This window comes from Rana temporaria (genome assembly GCF_905171775.1).
Source record: "Rana temporaria chromosome 2 unlocalized genomic scaffold, aRanTem1.1 chr2p, whole genome shotgun sequence".
Taxonomy (NCBI): Eukaryota; Metazoa; Chordata; class Amphibia; order Anura; family Ranidae; genus Rana; species Rana temporaria.
In genome coordinates, this window is record NW_024404418.1 from 233,772 (window position 1) to 257,541 (window position 23,770).

Below are 23,770 nucleotides of genomic sequence, written 5' to 3' on the forward strand. Positions count from 1 at the left end.
GACCCCCCAAGCGACTTACAGCAGAGACACCCCAAGCGACTTACAGCAGAGACACCCCAAGCGACTTACAGCAGAGACACCCCAAGCGACTTACAGCAGAGACACCCCAAGCGACTTACAGCAGAGACACCCCAAGCGACTTACAGCAGAGACCCCCCAAGCGACTTACAGCAACACCCCAAGCGACTTACAGCAGAGACACCCCAAGCGACTTACAGCAACACCCCAAGCGACTTACAGCAGAGACCCCCCAAGCGACTTACAGCAGAGACACCCCAAGCGACTTACAGCAGAGACATACCCCAAGCGACTTACAGCAGAGACACCCCAAGCGACTTACAGCAGAGACACCCCAAGCGACTTACAGCAGAGACACCCCCCAAGCCACTTACAGCAGAGACCCCCCAAGCGACTTACAGCAGAGACACCCCAAGCGACTTACAGCAGAGACACCCCAAGCGACTTACAGCAGAGACCCCCCAAGCGACTTACAGCAGAGACCCCCCAAGCGACTTACAGCAGAGACATACCCCAAGCGACTTACAGCAGAGACACCCCAAGCGACTTACAGCAGAGACACCCCAAGCGACTTACAGCAGAGACACCCCAAGCCACTTACAGCAGAGACCCCCCAAGCGACTTACAGCAGAGACCCCCCAAGCGACTTACAGCAGAGACATACCCCAAGCGACTTACAGCAGAGACATACCCCAAGCGACTTACAGCAGAGACCCCCCAAGCGACTTACAGCAGAGACACCCCAAGCGACTTACAGCAGAGACACCCCAAGCGACTTACAGCAGAGACACCCCAAGCGACTTACAGCAGAGACACCCCAAGCGACTTACAGCAGAGACACCCCAAGCGACTTACAGCAGAGACACCCCAAGCGACTTACAGCAGAGACACCCCAAGCCACTTACAGCAGAGACACCCCAAGCCACTTACAGCAGAGACACCCCAAGCGACTTACAGCAGAGACACCCCAAGCCACTTACAGCAGAGACACCCCAAGCCACTTACAGCAGAGACACCCCAAGCGACTTACAGCAGAGACACCCCAAGCCACTTACAGCAGAGACACCCCAAGCCACTTACAGCAGAGACACCCCAAGCGACTTACAGCAGAGACACCCCCCAAGCCACTTACAGCAGAGACACCCCCCAAGCCACTTACAGCAGAGACACCCCCCAAGCCACTTACAGCAGAGACACCCCCCAAGCCACTTACAGCAGAGACACCCCCCAAGCCACTTACAGCAGAGACACCCCCCAAGCCACTTACAGCAGAGACACCCCCCAAGCCACTTACAGCAGAGACACCCCCCAAGCCACTTACAGCAGAGACACCCCCCAAGCCACTTACAGCAGAGACACCCCCCAAGCCACTTACAGCAGAGACACCCCCCAAGCCACTTACAGCAGAGACACCCCCCAAGCCACTTACAGCAGAGACACCCCCCAAGCCACTTACAGCAGAGACACCCCCAAGCGACTTACAGCAGAGACATACCCCAAGCCACTTACAGCAGAGACACCCCAAGCGACTTACAGCAGAGACACCCCAAGCGACTTACAGCAGAGACCCCCCAAGCGACTTACAGCAGAGACATACCCCAAGCGACTTACAGCAGAGACACCCCAAGCGACTTACAGCAGAGACACCCCAAGCGACTTACAGCAGAGACACCCCCAAGCCACTTACAGCAGAGACACTCCCCAAGCCACTTACAGCAGAGACACCCCAAGCCACTTACAGCAGAGACATACCCCAAGCGACTTACAGCAGAGACACCCCAAGCGACTTACAGCAGAGACACCCCAAGCGACTTACAGCAGAGACACCCCAAGCGACTTACAGCAGAGACACCCCAAGCGACTTACAGCAGAGACACCCCAAGCGACTTACAGCAGAGACACCCCAAGCGACTTACAGCAGAGACACCCCAAGCGACTTACAGCAGAGACACCCCAAGCGACTTACAGCAGAGACACCCCAAGCCACTTACAGCAGAGACACCCCAAGCCACTTACAGCAGAGACACCCCAAGCGACTTACAGCAGAGACACCCCAAGCCACTTACAGCAGAGACACCCCAAGCCACTTACAGCAGAGACACCCCAAGCGACTTACAGCAGAGACACCCCCCAAGCCACTTACAGCAGAGACACCCCCCAAGCCACTTACAGCAGAGACACCCCCCAAGCCACTTACAGCAGAGACACCCCCCAAGCCACTTACAGCAGAGACACCCCCCAAGCCACTTACAGCAGAGACACCCCCCAAGCCACTTACAGCAGAGACACCCCCCAAGCCACTTACAGCAGAGACACCCCCCAAGCCACTTACAGCAGAGACACCCCCAAGCCACTTACAGCAGAGACACCCCCAAGCCACTTACAGCAGAGACACCCCCAAGCCACTTACAGCAGAGACACCCCCCAAGCCACTTACAGCAGAGACACCCCCCAAGCCACTTACAGCAGAGACACCCCCCAAGCCACTTACAGCAGAGACACCCCCCAAGCCACTTACAGCAGAGACACCCCCCAAGCCACTTACAGCAGAGACACCCCCCAAGCCACTTACAGCAGAGACACCCCCCAAGCCACTTACAGCAGAGACACCCCAAGCGACTTACAGCAGAGACACCCCAAGCGACTTACAGCAGAGACATACCCCAAGCGACTTACAGCAGAGACATACCCCAAGCGACTTACAGCAGAGACACCCCCCAAGTGACTTACAGCAGAGACACCCCAAGCCACTTACAGCAGAGACACCCCCCAAGCCACTTACAGCAGAGACACCCCCCAAGCCACTTACAGCAGAGACACCCCCAAACCACTTACAGCAGAGACACCCCCCAAGCCACTTACAGCAGAGACACCCCAAGCCACTTACAGCAGAGACACCCCAAGCCACTTACAGCAGAGACACCCCAAGCCACTTACAGCAGAGACACCCCAAGCCACTTACAGCAGAGACACCCCAAGCCACTTACAGCAGAGACACCCCAAGCCACTTACAGCAGAGACACCCCCCAAGCCACTTACAGCAGAGACACCCCAAGCGACTTACAGCAGAGACACCCCCAAGCCACTTACAGCAGAGACACCCCAAGCCACTTACAGCAGAGACACCCCAAGCGACTTACAGCAGAGACACCCCAAGCCACTTACAGCAGAGACACCCCAAGCGACTTACAGCAGAGACACCCCAAGCCACTTACAGCAGAGACACCCCAAGCGACTTACAGCAGAGACACCCCAAGCCACTTACAGCAGAGACACCCCAAGCCACTTACAGCAGAGACACCCCAAGCCACTTACAGCAGAGACACCCCAAGCGACTTACAGCAGAGACACCCCCAAGCCACTTACAGCAGAGACACCCCCCAAGCGACTTACAGCAGAGACCCCCCAAGCCACTTACAGCAGAGACACCCCAAGCCACTTACAGCAGAGACACCCCCCAAGCCACTTACAGCAGAGACACCCCAAGCCACTTACAGCAGAGACACCCCAAGCGACTTACAGCAGAGACACCCCAAGCCACTTACAGCAGAGACACCCCCCAAGCCACTTACAGCAGAGACACCCCCCAAGCCACTTACAGCAGAGACACCCCCCAAGCGACTTACAGCAGAGACACCCCAAGCGACTTACAGCAGAGACACCCCCCAAGCGACTTACAGCAGAGACACCCCCCAAGCCACTTACAGCAGAGACACCCCCCAAGCCACTTACAGCAGAGACACCCCCCAAGCCACTTACAGCAGAGACACCCCCCAAGCCACTTACAGCAGAGACACACCCCAAGCCACTTACAGCAGAGACATACCCCAAGCGACTTACAGCAGAGACACCCCAAGCGACTTACAGCAGAGACACCCCAAGCGACTTACAGCAGAGACACCCCAAGCGACTTACAGCAGAGACACCCCAAGCGACTTACAGCAGAGACACCCCAAGCGACTTACAGCAGAGACACCCCAAGCGACTTACAGCAGAGACACCCCAAGCCACTTACAGCAGAGACACCCCAAGCCACTTACAGCAGAGACACCCCCCAAGCCACTTACAGCAGAGACACCCCCCAAGCCACTTACAGCAGAGACACCCCCCAAGCCACTTACAGCAGAGACACCCCCCAAGCCACTTACAGCAGAGACACCCCCCAAGCCACTTACAGCAGAGACACCCCCCAAGCCACTTACAGCAGAGACACCCCCCAAGCCACTTACAGCAGAGACACCCCAAGCGACTTACAGCAGAGACACCCCAAGCGACTTACAGCAGAGACATACCCCAAGCGACTTACAGCAGAGACATACCCCAAGCGACTTACAGCAGAGACACCCCCCAAGTGACTTACAGCAGAGACCCCCCAAGCCACTTACAGCAGAGACACCCCAAGCCACTTACAGCAGAGACACCCCAAGCCACTTACAGCAGAGACACCCCAAGCCACTTACAGCAGAGACATACCCCAAGCGACTTACAGCAGAGATACCCCCCAAGCGACTTACAGCAGAGACACCCCAAGCCACTTACAGCAGAGACACCCCAAGCCACTTACAGCAGAGACACCCCAAGCCACTTACAGCAGAGACATACCCCAAGCGACTTACAGCAGAGACACCCCCCAAGCGACTTACAGCAGAGACACCCCAAGCCACTTACAGCAGAGACACCCCAAGCCACTTACAGCAGAGACACCCCAAGCCACTTACAGCAGAGACACCCCCCAAGCCACTTACAGCAGAGACACCCCAAGCCACTTACAGCAGAGACACCCCCCAAGCCACTTACAGCAGAGACACCCCAAGCCACTTACAGCAGAGACACCCCCCAAGCCACTTACAGCAGAGACACCCCAAGCCACTTACAGCAGAGACACCCCAAGCCACTTACAGCAGAGACACCCCAAGCCACTTACAGCAGAGACACCCCAAGCCACTTACAGCAGAGACACCCCAAGCCACTTACAGCAGAGACACCCCCCAAGCCACTTACAGCAGAGACACCCCAAGCGACTTACAGCAGAGACACCCCCCAAGCCACTTACAGCAGAGACACCCCAAGCCACTTACAGCAGAGACACCCCAAGCCACTTACAGCAGAGACACCCCAAGCCACTTACAGCAGAGACATACCCCAAGCGACTTACAGCAGAGACATACCCCAAGCGACTTACAGCAGAGACACCCCCCAAGCGACTTACAGCAGAGACACCCCCCAAGCGACTTACAGCAGAGACATACCCCAAGCCACTTACAGCAGAGACACCCCAAGCCACTTACAGCAGAGACACCCCAAGCCACTTACAGCAGAGACATACCCCAAGCGACTTACAGCAGAGACACCCCAAGCGACTTACAGCAGAGACATACCCTAAGCGACTTACAGCAGAGACATACCCCAAGCGACTTACAGCAGAGACATACCCCAAGCGACTTACAGCAGAGACACCCCAAGCGACTTACAGCAGAGACATACCCCAAGCGACTTACAGCAGAGACACCCCAAGCGACTTACAGCAGAGACATACCCCAAGCCACTTACAGCAGAGACATACCCCAAGCGACTTACAGCAGAGACACTCCAAGCGACTTACAGCAGAGACATACCCCAAGCGACTTACAGCAGAGACACCCCAAGCGACTTACAGCAGAGACACCCCAAGCCACTTACAGCAGAGACATACCCCAAGCGACTTACAGCAGAGACACCCCCCAAGCGACTTACAGCAGAGACCCCCCAAGCCACTTACAGCAGAGACACCCCAAGCCACTTACAGCAGAGACACCCCAAGCCACTTACAGCAGAGACACCCCAAGCCACTTACAGCAGAGACACCCCAAGCCACTTACAGCAGAGACACCCCAAGTCACTTACAGCAGAGACACCCCAAGCCACTTACAGCAGAGACACCCCAAGCCACTTACAGCAGAGACATACCCCAAGCGACTTACAGCAGAGACACCCCCCAAGCGACTTACAGCAGAGACACCCCAAGCCACTTACAGCAGAGACACCCCAAGCCACTTACAGCAGAGACATACCCCAAGCGACTTACAGCAGAGACATACCCCAAGCGACTTACAGCAGAGACACCCCCCAAGCGACTTACAGCAGAGACCCCCCAAGCCACTTACAGCAGAGACACCCCAAGCCACTTACAGCAGAGACACCCCAAGCCACTTACAGCAGAGACACCCCAAGCCACTTACAGCAGAGACACCCCAAGCCACTTACAGCAGAGACATACCCCAAGCGACTTACAGCAGAGACATACCCCAAGCGACTTACAGCAGAGACACCCCCCAAGCGACTTACAGCAGAGACACCCCAAGCGACTTACAGCAGAGACATACCCCAAGCGACTTACAGCAGAGACATACCCCAAGCGACTTACAGCAGAGACACCCCCCAAGCGACTTACAGCAGAGACACCCCAAGCGACTTACAGCAGAGACATACCCCAAGCGACTTACAGCAGAGACACCCCAAGCGACTTACAGCAGAGACACCCCAAGCCACTTACAGCAGAGACATACCCCAAGCGACTTACAGCAGAGACACCCCAAGCGACTTACAGCAGAGACACCCCAAGCCACTTACAGCAGAGACACCCCAAGCCACTTACAGCAGAGACATACCCCAAGCGACTTACAGCAGAGACATACCCCAAGCGACTTACAGCAGAGACACCCCCCAAGCGACTTACAGCAGAGACCCCCCAAGCCACTTACAGCAGAGACACCCCAAGCCACTTACAGCAGAGACACCCCAAGCCACTTACAGCAGAGACACCCCAAGCCACTTACAGCAGAGACACCCCAAGCCACTTACAGCAGAGACACCCCAAGCCACTTACAGCAGAGACATACCCCAAGCGACTTACAGCAGAGACATACCCCAAGCGACTTACAGCAGAGACACCCCCCAAGCGACTTACAGCAGAGACACCCCAAGCGACTTACAGCAGAGACATACCCCAAGCGACTTACAGCAGAGACATACCCCAAGCGACTTACAGCAGAGACATACCCCAAGCGACTTACAGCAGAGACACCCCAAGCGACTTACAGCAGAGACATACCCCAAGCGACTTACAGCAGAGACACCCCAAGCGACTTACAGCAGAGACACCCCAAGCGACTTACAGCAGAGACACCCCAAGCGACTTACAGCAGAGACATACCCCAAGCCACTTACAGCAGAGACATACCCCAAGCGACTTACAGCAGAGACACTCCAAGCGACTTACAGCAGAGACATACCCCAAGCGACTTACAGCAGAGACACCCCAAGCGACTTACAGCAGAGACACCCCAAGCCACTTACAGCAGAGACATACCCCAAGCGACTTACAGCAGAGACACCCCCCAAGCGACTTACAGCAGAGACCCCCCAAGCCACTTACAGCAGAGACACCCCAAGCCACTTACAGCAGAGACACCCCAAGCCACTTACAGCAGAGACACCCCAAGCCACTTACAGCAGAGACACCCCAAGCCACTTACAGCAGAGACACCCCAAGCCACTTACAGCAGAGACACCCCAAGCCACTTACAGCAGAGACACCCCAAGCCACTTACAGCAGAGACATACCCCAAGCGACTTACAGCAGAGACACCCCCCAAGCGACTTACAGCAGAGACACCCCAAGCCACTTACAGCAGAGACACCCCAAGCCACTTACAGCAGAGACATACCCCAAGCGACTTACAGCAGAGACATACCCCAAGCGACTTACAGCAGAGACACCCCCCAAGCGACTTACAGCAGAGACCCCCCAAGCCACTTACAGCAGAGACACCCCAAGCCACTTACAGCAGAGACACCCCAAGCCACTTACAGCAGAGACACCCCAAGCCACTTACAGCAGAGACACCCCAAGCCACTTACAGCAGAGACACCCCAAGCGACTTACAGCAGAGACATACCCCAAGCGACTTACAGCAGAGACATACCCCAAGCGACTTACAGCAGAGACACCCCCCAAGCGACTTACAGCAGAGACACCCCAAGCGACTTACAGCAGAGACATACCCCAAGCGACTTACAGCAGAGACATACCCCAAGCGACTTACAGCAGAGACACCCCCCAAGCGACTTACAGCAGAGACACCCCAAGCGACTTACAGCAGAGACATACCCCAAGCGACTTACAGCAGAGACACCCCAAGCGACTTACAGCAGAGACACCCCAAGCCACTTACAGCAGAGACATACCCCAAGCGACTTACAGCAGAGACACCCCAAGCGACTTACAGCAGAGACACCCCAAGCCACTTACAGCAGAGACACCCCAAGCCACTTACAGCAGAGACATACCCCAAGCGACTTACAGCAGAGACATACCCCAAGCGACTTACAGCAGAGACACCCCCCAAGCGACTTACAGCAGAGACCCCCCAAGCCACTTACAGCAGAGACACCCCAAGCCACTTACAGCAGAGACACCCCAAGCCACTTACAGCAGAGACACCCCAAGCCACTTACAGCAGAGACACCCCAAGCCACTTACAGCAGAGACACCCCAAGCCACTTACAGCAGAGACATACCCCAAGCGACTTACAGCAGAGACATACCCCAAGCGACTTACAGCAGAGACACCCCCCAAGCGACTTACAGCAGAGACACCCCAAGCGACTTACAGCAGAGACATACCCCAAGCGACTTACAGCAGAGACATACCCCAAGCGACTTACAGCAGAGACATACCCCAAGCGACTTACAGCAGAGACACCCCAAGCGACTTACAGCAGAGACATACCCCAAGCGACTTACAGCAGAGACACCCCAAGCGACTTACAGCAGAGACACCCCAAGCCACTTACAGCAGAGACATACCCCAAGCGACTTACAGCAGAGACACCCCAAGCGACTTACAGCAGAGACACCCCAAGCCACTTACAGCAGAGACACCCCAAGCCACTTACAGCAGAGACACCCCAAGCGACTTACAGCAGAGACACCCCAAGCCACTTACAGCAGAGACATACCCCAAGCGACTTACAGCAGAGACACCCCAAGCGACTTACAGCAGAGACACCCCAAGCCACTTACAGCAGAGACACCCCAAGCCACTTACAGCAGAGACACCCCAAGCGACTTACAGCAGAGACACCCCAAGCCACTTACAGCAGAGACATACCCCAAGCGACTTACAGCAGAGACACCCCAAGCGACTTACAGCAGAGACACCCCAAGCCACTTACAGCAGAGACATACCGCAAGCGACTTACAGCAGAGACACCCCAAGCGACTTACAGCAGAGACACCCCCCAAGCCACTTACAGCAGAGACATACCCCAAGCGACTTACAGCAGAGACACCCCCCAAGCGACTTACAGCAGAGACACCCCAAGCGACTTACAGCAGAGACACCCCAAGCCACTTACAGCTGTAATCGCAGCAAAAGGGGGCGCTACAAAGTATTTACTTAAGGGGGCGGAATAATTTTGCACCCCCAATTTTTCAGTTTTTTTTTTTTTTTTAAATTTGAAATATCCAATAAATTTCGTTCCACTTGATGATTGTGTCCCACTTGTTGTTTCTTCCAAAAAAAATGACAGTTTTATATCTTTATGTTTGAAGCCTGAAATGTGGCAAAAGGTCGCAAAGTTCAAGGGGGCCGAATACTTTCGCAAGGCACTGTGTACCTGGCAACCTATCAATCCTGATGTACTGACGGCCAATCTCATTTCTTGAGACCCGAAAAGGCCAGAACAGTACAAATGCCCCCCAAATCACCCCTTTTTGGAAATGATACGTCTGAGGTATTTAGTAAGGCATGGCGAGTTTGTAATTTTATGGAAATGGACCGGTATATTGATCAGTCATCGGCTGTGACAGATTGCTACACTTAGCGGCCCCGCAGAGGCGGGTTCTTAGGAGGACATCATTTGCACAACAGTGCCCCCACCTGGCCATTATTTTACTATAAGCCGGGCAGGAAGGTGTTAAAGCATAACTCAAGTCAGAACTTTTTTAGTGTTGGAAGGAGTGGAGAGGGATTATACCCCCTGTCAGGTTTTTATTGCGGTTTGTGTCCCCATTAGGGAGATTCGCCCCCTCTATTTGTCCTGTTTACCATTATCATTGAAAGTAAAAGAAAACTCAAAATTTCGGGTTGTCCCCAGAAAAGTAATAGAGATAAAATCTTCCAATGGGGACACCAGCTCTGATGACCTGGGAGGTCCCCTTACATTTCAGGGATTTCCTCCTACTTCCTGTTTGACTATTGCACAGGAAGTGAAGGGAAATCTCCCCAATGGAACACAGATTTGGCAGGTATAACCTTCCCTTTCTCTATTCAAACATGAAAAAAAAAGTTTTGCCTATACAGTTCTGTCAGAAGAACTAAATCTTTCTCCATCATTGACCCCCCCCCCCCATTTGTTCTCCCCCTAGATTGTAAGATTAATAAGTCTCTGATCTACCAGAACCCCCAGATCTTCTCTACTATTGACCCCCTCCTCGATGTACACCCCCTAGATTATATCATTTATAAGTCTCTGATCTCCTAGAACATTAAGATCCTTTTCATCACTGATTCCCCCAGTTGTTCTCCCCATAGAATACCCAGATCTTCTCTACTATCTCCCCCCCCCCCCATGTACTTCTCCTAGATTGTATAATCTATAGGTCTCTGATCTACCAGAACCCCCAGATCTTCTCTACTATCTCCCCCCCCCCCCATGTACTTCTCCTAAATTGTATAATCTATAGGTCTCTGGTCTACCAGAACCTTTTCATTGACCCCCCCCCCAGATGTTCACCCCCTAGAATGTATATATATAAATCTATAATCTATCAGAATACCCAGATCCTCTCCATCATTGATCCCCCAGACGTACCCCACCACCTAGATCAGAGGTCTCCAAACTTTCTAAGCAAAGGGCCAGTTTACTGTCCTTCAGACTTTAGGGGGGCCGGACGGTGGCCATTGGGAATAGAAAACGTCCCAGTATCAGTGGGGAAAAATAATGTCCCATCATTTGATGCAGTGGGAGGAATTGTGCCCCATAATTGGTGTCAGTGGGAGGAACTGTACCCCATCATCTGTGTTATTAGGCTCCATTGTTGGCGTCATTGGGAGGAATTGTGCCCCATCATTAGTGTCATTGGGAGGAATTGTGCCCCATCATTAGTGTCATTGGGAGGAATTGTGCCCCATCATTAGTGTCATTGGGAGGAATTGTGCCCCATCATCGGTGTTATTAGGCTCCATTGTTGGCGTCATTGGGAGGAATTGTCCCCCATCTTTGGTGTCATTGGGAGGAATTGTGCCCCATCATTAGTGTCATTGGGAGGAATTGTACTCCTACATGAGTTGGGGGGAATTAAGTCTGATTGTTGGTATCAGTGCATGAAATAGTGCCCCAAGGGCCAGCTAAAAGCATGCAAAGGGCCGCATCAGGCCCCCGGGCCGCTATTTGGAGACCACTGACCTAGATTGTAAGAGTAATACATTTATGATCTACCAAGTACATCACTTTACGAACATCAAACCTCATTAAGTCGCCGTGTCGCAGAGTCTTACCGGTGTTGGATCCAGGTGACAGTTTCGGAGGTTCTCTCCAGGTAGTTCTCTGGTACCAGCCCCCAACTTCCCGTCCTTTGTGACACCGCCATGAGCCACCCCTGAGGAGAGTGCGGGATCTGAGAGGGGTCTACAAACACATAATCTTCCTGTCTGAGCGTTAATTCATCCTCATTCACCGGACTGAATGGGAACACGGCCCGGAGTGTCTGGAAGAGGAGGACACGTCATTACACATGTATAGATACACAACTGATTCCTGAATGTATGGATCATTCATTGATTAGGGAGGTCCGGGAGGCATTTATAAGACATGTAGCTCTGGTCACCTCACAGCAAACGACAAATTCAAGCCTTATATCATTGCAGACAGTGTGGGGTGTCACGATCAGGGGTCAGGCTCGATGACCAGTTGCTATAGGAGGATAGGTACACAGGCATTCACCCTGGCGGATGACACAGGCTCACCTGAAATGCGGAGTCTAAGTACTAACCGGTGTTCACCGGAGCTCCTGATGGTGGGGATAAGTTTTGCTGCGTGTTATTACCAGGTCACGGTCCTCAGGATCGCCCAATTAGGAGGTGAGCAAGCCGGGGTTCAGTAGCGGATATGCAGGTAAGGATCAAACAGCAGCGTGGTCAGTAAAGAAGCCAAAAGGTCGGTAACGAGTAGTTGCAGGTTGGGATCAGGCAGAAGCGTAGTCAAGGAACAAGCCAAGGGTCGATAATGAGCGGTACAAAATCTGGATGGCAGCAGGGAAGACAGGAGCGAGATACAGGCTGTAGAGAGCACATTAATCTAGCAAACAGGAAGTGCAGAGACATGGCTTATATCAGGAAGTTCATGGGAGGAGCAAAGAGTTCAAGGTTCAGCAGAAGTCAAGGTACAGGGCAGGGTTGTCCAAAGGATCTGACAAGTCGCTGTCCAGCATCTCAGATAACTCAGTGAGAAGATTCATTGCCAGGCACAGCTGAGGTCCCAGGTTCAAGTCCCAGTCCTGACATGGGGATTTCAGAGGCTCATCAATGCCGGACCTGGAACCTAGAGGACAACACTATGGAAATTGTCTCTGACTCCTGGAAAAGGGGAACAACCTTCTAGAACCCTCTTCTGTACCAGAAAGAAAAAGCAAAAAAGTACGGTGGGACTTTAGGGGCAAATTGTAATAGAACATAAAAGACTTTATTTAAAGTGTTAAAAGCATATTGGTGGAGAACATCACCGTACATGATACATAATACACATTGAGTACCCAGCTAACGAAGAGCTAGTGAAAAGCATAGAAAGGGCCTCTCATGTAGACCGACGCGTTTCGGGAGTCCTTTCTTCAGGGACATTGAGAAGACCAGAAGTTTTGAGGATAATCTGGAAGAAGAACAAAGTATGCATTTCAAAGACATAGTTGGGGCAAATGTTCCGCCTACATGTGGATCGCATCAGCCGTGAAATCGTGTGCCTTATAGAGTAAAACATTCCTTGGAAAATACAGGATGGAGCTGAATAAAAATGATAAGGCTTCCTGTTGGAAAACAACCAAATGAATGGAAAACACCAAGGCCCAGGATGTCCCACACAAGGACCCCGAAAAGGGGGGGTTTGCAGCCTAAGCACGGGGCGAGAAGTAAGAAATGTGCCAATTAGGCATGTGCAATTTTTTAAGTTACGAATACGTTTTCCGTCAATTTTCGTTATTTTAGTTGATTCGTTAACATACGAATGAACGAATGGTTTAGCGCAATTAATAACGAATAACGATATTTTCAAAATAACGAATATGAAAAACAACGAAGATACGAAAGATGAAAGAAACGAAAACATAGAAACAACGAAAATACCGAACCCAAAAAAAAATAATAATTACGAAAAACAAAATGAACGAAAATGCAAACTTACTAATATTCGAAGACCGAAAAGAAAACGAAATGCCGAACAAAGACTAAAAAACGAAAATCAAAACTAACGAAAAATAAATTACGAATCTTCGGAAAACTGAAATGAAAACAACGAAAATACAAAATAATGTAAATTAGCTTTCGTTAGTACTGAAATATTTCTGGACATTGACCAATAGCCACTGAGCGCTGTCCCTTTCCTCTGAAGAGGTTTGTTCCTTCCCCCAATGAGCTTCTTTCTCATTACCTCCTGGCTCCTTTTTCTGTGTTAGACTGCAGTGCATCTCATTTCTAGGTTTGTATTTGTAATATCTGACATATTTTAGTTTTCTTCTACGTCAGACTTCATTCTAGACAGGGTGTGTGTGCTAACTAAGACAGTCAAGTCTATCACAGTAAAATCCGAATTACAAAATTGCGACGAGTAGTGTGTCGAATAAACGTAAAATGTATTCTAACAGAATTACGAATGCAATAAAATCTACAAAAGTACATTTTTACAATCAAAGGAAATTAGACACGAAAATACGAATGATCATAAAGCAACGAAAATATATTTCTTTACGAAAATTAAACTAACGTAAAAACGAATAAAAACATTTTAAAAATACGAACGCGGCAGAATACAAAATATAACGAAAATACGAATCTCGATTCAACGAAAAATAAACTAACAGAAAAAAAACGGAAACGGAAAAAAGAGTGTTACGAAAATACTAAAGAGTACGAATACGATAACTAACGTCTTACGAAATTACGACTCGTTACGAATCACGATAAACGAACAGAAACGAAACAGAAATAAACGAAAATTTTTGCTGTGCACATGTCTAGTGCCAATGGTCTTGAAAACGGATAAGAACACAATTGAGAAGGTTCAACCTGCAGGGGAAAAATGTGAAGGCCAAAGAAAGAGACAAAATAGAATAGCAAGTGACACGCCATAGCATAGAGACACATAGGGGGCGCTATCAAAAAGTTGCCAACAATGAAGTAGGCATTGTCAAAAGCATCATGGTCTATATATAGTTTTATGTAGGGGAGATTACAATAACTGATAAGTAGATAATAAGGCCAACATTTTATTTTATGTATGTAGCGCCTGGTTACTTTTCAGAATCGGTGCTAGTGAAATTTAGAAGGGGGTCAGAGAGTTAAGTGACTCTGACCATGTTAATTAGTTCAAATGTGGAGCTTCTGTCCCAGCTTGGCTGTGCTGTGGGCTCATGCTGTTGTTCCTGGGGTGCAGCCCCACCCCAGGTCGGCAGGTAGCAGCAGTGGAGTCAAGGACTGGATACTTTTTTTCCCAGCAGCCTATCAGGAGGAGGCTTCCTCGCTGTACATGCTGGGGAGGGGTATTTATGGGGCAGACGCCATCTTCCTGGGTCTTCTCCTTGTGTGGCGCCCACCTTCAGGGTAGCCATTCCACCGTCCCCCGGCAAATGGCCTTCTGGGCCGGGGTGCACGTGCTACGCAGAGATCCTGGCTTCGGGACCATGTTGGCCCAGAGAATCTGATCTATAGCTTGGGACTCAGTAATCTAAAGAGGTCCTGGAGTGTCCGTCCTGTTGGAGGAAGCTGTTCGGTGGAGAGTCTGCCTGAGGAGTGCCAAGAGAGGCTGGAGTTCCGATAGGGGCCTGACCATCCATAGGGGACCAGGGGAACAGGACACTGAGAGGCTGGATGTTGGTCGCCTGTCAGTCAGTAACCTAATCTGTTTAGTTTTACCTGAAGGAGATCCAGGCGTTAAGTCCAGTCAAGAGGACTCTGGACCACCATTTTCTGCAACCATTGGGAGGGTCTGTGGCAGAGACTTAATCCCAAGTTCAAGTGTCATTCTGGCTGCCAGGCTTGTGAGAGAGTCTGAGGGTTTCCACTGCATATACAGTATACAGTAAAGCGATGGGAAAAGGTAGCCAAAAGCAGCCAATGATGACCGTGGGCAATTTCCAAAAGATCCGAAGGCTCAGAGTGTGAGAGGTAGGAAAGAAAAAACGAGGATGTACATAGTGTAATTCTGTATAAAATGATTTACTTGGCAGCAAATAATATAACATTTACACTCACATTTAGGTAGATAAAACAGGCATATATCAAATGAGCAGTAGGGTCAGCATGGAGTCCCGACGCGTTTCGATCTCTAGATCGTCATCTGGGGCGCTGACCTACTGCTGTAAACTACCCTAATATATAGATATGCCCCCCATACCTCAATTATGGCTCCAGCTGCAAGCTTCACAATAATCTATCATTACTTCCGGGTTCTCGGAAATATGGCGACGCCGGCGTGCGCTCCAAGACTCAAAACAAGGAGAGAGCCGGAACGCAATGCCGAACGTCCGGACGTCAGGTGGTTTGTCCCAGACATGTGCGCAGAGACCATCACCAAGCCTCGTTCTCACTACGGGACCACGTCACATGATCCCCAGTGAAAATACACGCGGACAGCGCGCATATACAACGGGAGTTAACAATCACCTGCAATCTAACTGAGGCAGCAGAAGGGAGGAGGGCGAACAAACCGATTCAAAATTAAGACTTGAATTAGAAAAATTGGAATCTAGCATTTAGATAAATAACGAAAAAGACACCAGATTGGTAATCTTTCATAGGATGGACAATAGGACAGGAATCCTTGTCCCCAACCATAACCGGAATAATTACACACAATGACATCAGGCAGGAGGGTGAAAGCCATGCCAACGTATAAATGGGCAATAATGTATGATATACCACAGTCACATAGATGTTAAGTGGTAAAGTAAATATAATTAAGAAAAAATAATTTAAAAAAGTTAAAATGATTTAAAAAATATGTATGGAGCCACAATTGGGTATGAAGGTGCATCCACACATAACGTTCAGGTTGATTGATGAATGCATTTATGTCCCATTCGACATTGAGGCCATGCGGAACATAAGTGCGTAATTCATAAATCCAATATGCCTCAAGTCTGGACACTCCTCTTGTTTTGGCCCCTCCCCTCCATGGTGGCACATACTTATCAATTATTAAAAACGGTGTACCTTTGGGGTTACGGTCATGACATTCCCTGTAGTGTCTCGGGACAGTGTGTTTGGTACACCCACCAATGATTTTAGTGACATGTTCACCTACCCGTACGGAAAAAGTCTGTATGGTACGACCAACGTATTGTTTTCCGCACGGGCAGGTGATGAGATACACAATGTGCGTGGTCGCACATGTGAAAAATGATTTGATGGGATAAATACGGCCTGTGTTACTGGACCTAAATTCCAATGACTTGGACTTCCCATTGGTAAACACTGCACTTCTTACAAGGAAAATATCCTTTCATATCCTGAAAGAATACAGGGCGACATGGGGGGGTCCACAACATTAGGGGCAATGCTGTTTCTCAATGTTGGTGCTCCCCTAAAGATGACTTTGGCCCATTCAGGCAGATTAGGTCCTAGGACCTCATAATTTTTAAGTATATTCCAATGCTTATCAATGATGGTTTTTTGTCCCTATGCTGGTTGGAATATGAAGTGACCATAGAGAATTTGAAGGACTCATCCCGTTCTCACGAAGCTTTGTCCATCAGAAGAGAGTTGCCTTCAATTAATGCCACTTTTTGTAACTCAAGGTCCACAGATGTGACACCATAGCCTTTCTCAACAAATCTTTGTTTAAGCATTGATGCCTGTGAGAAATAGATGTCATCATTAGTACAGTTCCTCCGTAAACGCAGGAACTGGCTACGCGGAACTGAGTTAAGCCAGGATTTTTGGTGGCAACTGTCAGTAGGAATAAAACTATTCCTATCGGTGGCTTTAACCACTTCCGTACCGCGTCATAGTAAAATGACGGCGGCAGGATCCGGGTGGACGTCATATGACGTCCTGTGTTCCTGTGTTCCCGGCGCGCGCGCCCGCGGCGACGCTCGTAACCCGGCGTGTGTGCCCGGCGGCCTCGATTGCCGCCGGGTGCCCGCGATTGTGGGTAATCACGGCAGGAGTGTGGATCTGTGTGTGTAATGATGGGGTGTAAACACACAGATCCATGTCCTGTCAGCGGTGAGGAGACCAATGTGTGTTCCCAGTACAGCGGAACACACATCAGTCTCCTCCCCTTGAGAGTCCCCTCCCCCCCTACAGTTAGAATCACACCTTAGGGAACATATTAACCCCTTCAACGCCCCCTAGTGGTTAACCCCTTCCCTGCCAGTCACATTTACACAGTAATTAATGCATATTTATAGCATTAATCGATGTATAAATGTGAATGGTCCCAAAAACGTGTCAAAAGTGTTCGATGTGTTCGCCGCAATGTCACGTGACAGAAAAAAAAATCGCAAATCGCCGCCAATACTAGTAAAAAAATTAATAAAATAAAAATGCCATAAATCTATCACCTATTTTGTAGACGCTATAACTTTTGCGCAAACCAATCAATATAAGATTATTGCGATTTTTTTTAACCAAAAATATGTAGAAGAATATGTATCGGCCTAAACTGAGGGAAAAAAAATGTTTCTTTAAAAAACATTGTGATATTTTTTAAATAAAAAAGTAAAAAATATTGTTTTTTTTTAAATTGTCGCTCTTCTTTTGTTTATGGCGCAAAAAATAAAAACCGCAGAGATGATCAAATACCACCAAAAGAAAGCTCTATTTGTGGGGAAAAAAACATAAAGATTTAGGGCCATATTCTCAGAAGAGTTACGATGGAGTATCTCAGGAAACTCCGCCGTATCTCTGTTTTTTGGCCCGCGTATCTATGCGACTGATTCCTAGAATAATTTTCGCATAGATACACTGTAGATCCGACATGTGTAAGTCACTTACACTGTCGGATCTTAAATGTAATTCGCCGCCGGCCGCTAGGTGGCGTTTACGTTCAGGTCTCATTTGTTTATGCAAATGAGCCTGATACGCCGATTCCCGAATGAAATCGCGTCGCGTAACCGTCGCTTACGTCGTTTGCGTAAGCGTAAGGTTACCCCTGCTATATGAGGGGTAACCTTACGGCAGTCCGACGTATGCCATGTTAAGTATGGCATCGGGTCCGCGTCGCCTGATCCCTTCGGGTGCGTCGTTTTCGTAAGTCGTTCTCGAATACGACTTTACGTGAATGACGCACATGTCGGCGTCATTGACGTTTTCCGTAGAGAACTGGAGCATGCGCACTGGGCTATTTTTAGCCCGGCGCATGCGCAGTTCGATCGGCACGGGGGCGCGCTTAATTTAAATATAAGCCGCTCCCTTTGAATTACGCGGGGATACGCTGGGCCTTTTACACTACGCCGCCGCAAACTACGGAGCAAGTGCTTGAGGAAAACAGCACTTGCTCCTGTAAGTTGGGGCGGCGTAGTGTAAATGGCTTACGCTACGGCCGCGGGAAAACTACGAGAATCTGGCCCAGAGTTTAGGTACAGTGTTGCATGACCACGCAATTGTCATTCAAAGTGCAACAGCGCTGAAAACTAAAAATTGGTCTGGGCAGGAAGAGGGTGAAAATGCCCTGCATGGAAGGGGTTAAAGTGTGTTGGGAATTTGAACTGTCTGGATACAAGTTCTATTTCAAGGTCCAAAAAGGTGATCTTAATAGGAAAATGAGATACCACGTTTGTTAGTATTCAAAACCGAAAAGTACTCTTCCAAAGATTCACGGGGGCCATCCCATTGGAGGAGGACGTCGTCTATGTACCTGGCCCAAAGGACAAGGGAAGAATGCCTAGGCATATTGGATTTATGAATTACGCACTTATGTTCCGCACGGCCTCAATGTCGAATAGGACATAAATGCATTCATCAATCAATCTGAACGTTATGTGTGGATGCACCTTCATACCCAATTGTGGCTCCATACATATTTTTTAAATCATTTTAACTTTTTTAAATTTATTTTTTCTTAATTATATTTACTTTACCACTTAACATCTATGTGACTGTGGCATATCATACATTATTGCCCATTTATACGTTGGCATGGCTTTCACCCTCCTGCCTGATGTCATTGTGTGTAGTTATTCCGGTTATGGTTGGGGACAAGGATTCCTGTCCTATTGTCCATCCTATGAAAGATTACCAATCTGGTGTCTTTTTCGTTATTTATCTAAATGCTAGATTCCAATTTTTCTAATTCAAGTCTTAATTTTGAATCGGTTGTACGCCCTCCTCCCTTCTGCTGCCTCAGTTAGATTGCAGGTGATTGTTAACTCCCGTTGTATATGCGCGCTGTCCGCGTGTATTTTCACTGGGGATCATGTGACGTGGTCCCGTAGTGAGAACGAGGCTTGGTGATGGTCTCTGAGCACATGTCTGGGACAAACCACCTGACATCCGGACGTTCGGCGTTGCGTTCCGGCTCTCTCCTTGTTTTGAGTCTTGGAGCGCACGCCGGCGTCGCCATACTTCCGAGAACCCGGAAGTAATGAAAGATTATCGTGAAGCTTGCAGCTGGAGCCATAATTGAGGTATGGGGGGCATATCTATATATTAGGGTAGTTTACAGCAGTAGGTCAACGCCTCAGAGTTTCATCCCGTTGTCTGCCATTCATGCTGCTTTGGATTCGGGACACCGTTACCCTATAAGCTTATAGGACCTAATAAGTATATGCTTACTTGGGGCCACTGTTTCTGGTAAGCCTCCCATTTATATTTTGGTGGTGGATCTACTAGCAATTCCTCACCTTTATTTTCCACAAGTCACTTCTGGTTGGATCATTTGGATTTGGAACTTTTACAGAGACCCCAATCATTTTATTACTATTTATGGACATTTGAGCACTTATGGTGTTATCATTATATGATTATAAGATTTGTTTCTATAGTCTCCTATATATTTAATCTTTCACATATATTTAGCGCTACACTTTTTGTTTTTTTATGTTTGTTTGCAGAATCGATCTAATTCTGTGGTGTTGGCTGCCATATATATGTTAATTGAGGTAGCGCGGTGATATATATACATATATTGTATATTGTTTTTGGTAAGGCTTGTGAGAGAGGCCTGTCCAGGTGCGCTATACCCTTTCCGGCTGGAGTGGCAAAGTGAAAGTTTGTCATTGGAAGCAGGACAGACAATGGGGGACACAACCTCCCAGAACTCTCATCTGTGCCGGGAACTCCATAATGTGAGGAGGAGCAGAGAAGAGGGAACACAACCTCCCAGAACCCTCATCTGTGCCGGGAACTCCATAATGTGAGGAGGAGCAGAGAAGAGGGAACACAACCTCCCAGAATCCTCATCTGTGCCAGAAACTCCATAATGTGAGGAGGAGCAGAGAAGGGGGAACACAACCTCCCAGAACCCTCATCTGTGCCGGGAACTCCATAATGTGAGGAGGAGCAGAGAAGAGGGAAGACAACCTCCCAGAACCCTCATCTGTGCCGGGAACTCCATAATGTGAGGAAGAGCAGAGAAGAGGGAACACAACCTCCCAGAACCCTCATCTGTGCCGGGAACTCCATAATGTCAGGAGGAGCAGAGAAGGGGGAACACAACCTCCCAGAACCCTCATCTGTGCCGGGAACTCCATAATGTGAGGAGGAGCAGAGAAGAGGGAACACAACCTCCCAGAATCCTCATCTGTGCCAGAAACTCCATAATGTGAGGAGGAGCAGAGAAGGGGGAACACAACCTCCCAGAACCCTCATCTGTGCCGGGAACTCCATAATGTGAGGAGGAGCAGAGAAGAGGGAAGACAACCTCCCAGAACCCTCATCTGTGCCGGGAACTCCATAATGTGAGGAAGAGCAGAGAAGAGGGAACACAACCTCCCAGAACCCTCATCTGTGCCCAGGGCCAGATTAAGAACATCATGGGCCTGGTGCTGAGGATTTTGGTGGGGCCTTTTAGGCTGCATTCACACCTCCGCGACAAGTACCTCCGCGACAAGTACGCTGCGAATAGTGTAACTTTTTTTTTACAAATCCTTCCTATTGCTTTGTATGGCCGAACGCCAATGCCGCCTGAAAAAAAGGGTCCGGGGACTTTTTTTCATGCCGCAGGTGTACGGCGTCTATGAGATGTGAACCATCTCATAGACAGCAATGGGAATTCTCCCCTCCAGCGGCACGAGCGGCCGGCGTCGGGCGTTTTGTCGCGGAGGTGTGAATGGGGTGTAATAAATAATAAATAAATGCGTGGGAATGACATGAACGCAGCCCAGCCAAGGCAAGTGACCAAAGGCACAGAACCCAGAAGGAAGACCGGGTGAAGATGGAAGTGCCCGGGCCCCGCCTGATTCATCGCAGCACTGGAGGGCCCCGCCTGATTCATCGCAGCACTGGAGGGCTCAGTCTGAAAATTGAAGTGTACACTAATGTGCTAATATGCTGTGCATACTTGTACGTTGTGGCATAACCTACCCCAGGGCCTCTAAAAAGTAGTAATGTCAGGAAAGTTTACTACCGCTTTATTATCACAGGATCCCAGGAGCCTCTCATGGGGCCCCCTACTGACCCGGTGGACGGTGGCCCTTGGGCAGTGCCTAAGTGCACAGTTGCCAACATTTAAAAAATATTTTCAGGGCCACTTTTTTATATAAGTGCTATATTTAGAGTAGCTGAGACCCCCGATGTTCCTCTATACATCATAGTAGTAATCACAAAATTAAATGAGTACTAATAATGGGGCAGAACAAATATGAGAACTGATATTTCCTTTAGTTGAACTAACAAAAGTGTGTCCATTCTAGAGCTGGTAACATTGAGGGTATTCAGTATAATGTTAAAGAACTGTTTTTGTGGGTAAGCGACATAGGGGAGGAGTATGGACGGTATATAAGTGGGAAGTATGTGCAGGTGAGGGAGAGGAATGTGGAGGGTCTAACAGTGGGCACTTTGTACAGGAGAGGAGTACAAAGGGTACGGAAACAAGCACTATGTACAGGAGAGGAGTGTGGAGGGTATGACAATGGGCAGTATGTACAGGAAGAGTGTGGGGGTATGACAGAGGGTAGTACGTACCAGGGAGAAGTGTGGAGGGTATGATGGGGCAGTATGTACAGGAGAGGAGTGTGGAGGGTATGACAGTGGGCAGTATGTATAGGAGAGAAGTGTATGACAGTGGGCACTATGTACAGGAGAGGAGTGTAGACGGTATGATAGTGGGCTCTATGTATAGGAGAGGAGTGTAGACGGTATGATAGTGGGCTCTATGTATAGGAGAGGAGTGTGGAGGGTATGACAGTGAACACTATGTATAGGAGAGGAGTGTGGAGGGTATGACAGTGGGCACTATGTATAGGAGAGGAGTGTGGAGGGTATGACAGTGAGCAGTATGTACAGGAGAGGAGTGTGGAGGGTGCGACAGTGGGCACTAAGTACAGGAGAGAAGTGTATGACAGCAGGCACTATGTACAGGAGAGGAGTGTGAAGGGTATGACAGTGAACACTATGTATAGGAGAGGAGTGTGGAGGGTATGACAGTGAACACTATGTACAGGAGAGGAGTGTGAAGGGTATGATAGTGGGCTCTATGTATAGGAGAGGAGTGTGGAGGGTATGACAGTGAACACTATGTATAGGAGAGGAGTGTGGAGGGTATGACAGTGGGCACTATGTATAGGAGAGGAGTGTGGAGGGTATGACAGTGAGCAGTATGTACAGGAGAGGAGTGTGGAGGGTGCGACAGTGGGCACTAAGTACAGGAGAGAAGTGTATGACAGTGGGCACTATGTACAGGAGAGGAGTGTGTAGGGTATGACAGTGGGCGCTATGTATAGGAGAGGAGTGTGGAGGGTATGACAGTGGGCACTATGTACAGGAGAGGAGTGTGTAGGGTATGACAGTGGGTACTATGTATAGAAGAGAAGTGTGAAGAGTATGACAGTGGGCACTATGTACAGGAGAGGAGTGTGGAGAGTATGACAGTGAGCACTATGTACAGGAGTGGAAGGATATTTAGGGACTGAGTAGTGGTTAAGCGGGTCATACATGGATTGAAATTACGCCAATTATGCAGAGACCAGCCATAGTCAATCTATGTATGGGCTAGCTGGTTTTACACAAGTCAATCTATTAATCAACTTGAGTACAACCAGCCTGTTTTTTTTTTCTTAAAACAATCAGTGCTGCCAGCTAAAGTTAGCAACACTGATCATTGTACGCACTGGCAGAACACAATAACACTGCAGGAGTGATTCCCCCATCCACAGGTCAGCAGGTGAGAGGGTGTGTGGGGACAGGCTGGGGAGAGATACTAGTCAGCAGGTGAGAGGGTGTGTGGGGACAGGTGAGAGGGTGTGTGGGGACAGGTGAGAGGGTGTGTGGGGACAGGTGAGAGGGTGTGTGGGGACAGGTGAGAGGGTGTGTGGGGACAGGTGAGAGGGTGTGTGGGGACA

At 49.5% G+C, this 23,770-nt stretch overlaps 1 protein-coding gene across 1 annotated transcript in view; it reads right to left on the reverse strand.

Moving 5' to 3' along the window:
* Positions 1 to 11,376: 11,376 nt before the first annotated feature.
* UBASH3A (ubiquitin associated and SH3 domain containing A) overlaps positions 11,377 to 23,770 on the reverse strand; it is a 55,398-nt gene continuing 43,004 nt past the window's right edge. Inside the window, exon 6 of the mRNA XM_040334179.1 lies at positions 11,377 to 11,770. Within this exon, the coding sequence (XP_040190113.1) occupies positions 11,558 to 11,770 (213 nt within the window). The 3' untranslated portion in view covers positions 11,377 to 11,557. The remainder of the gene's footprint in view (positions 11,771 to 23,770) is intronic.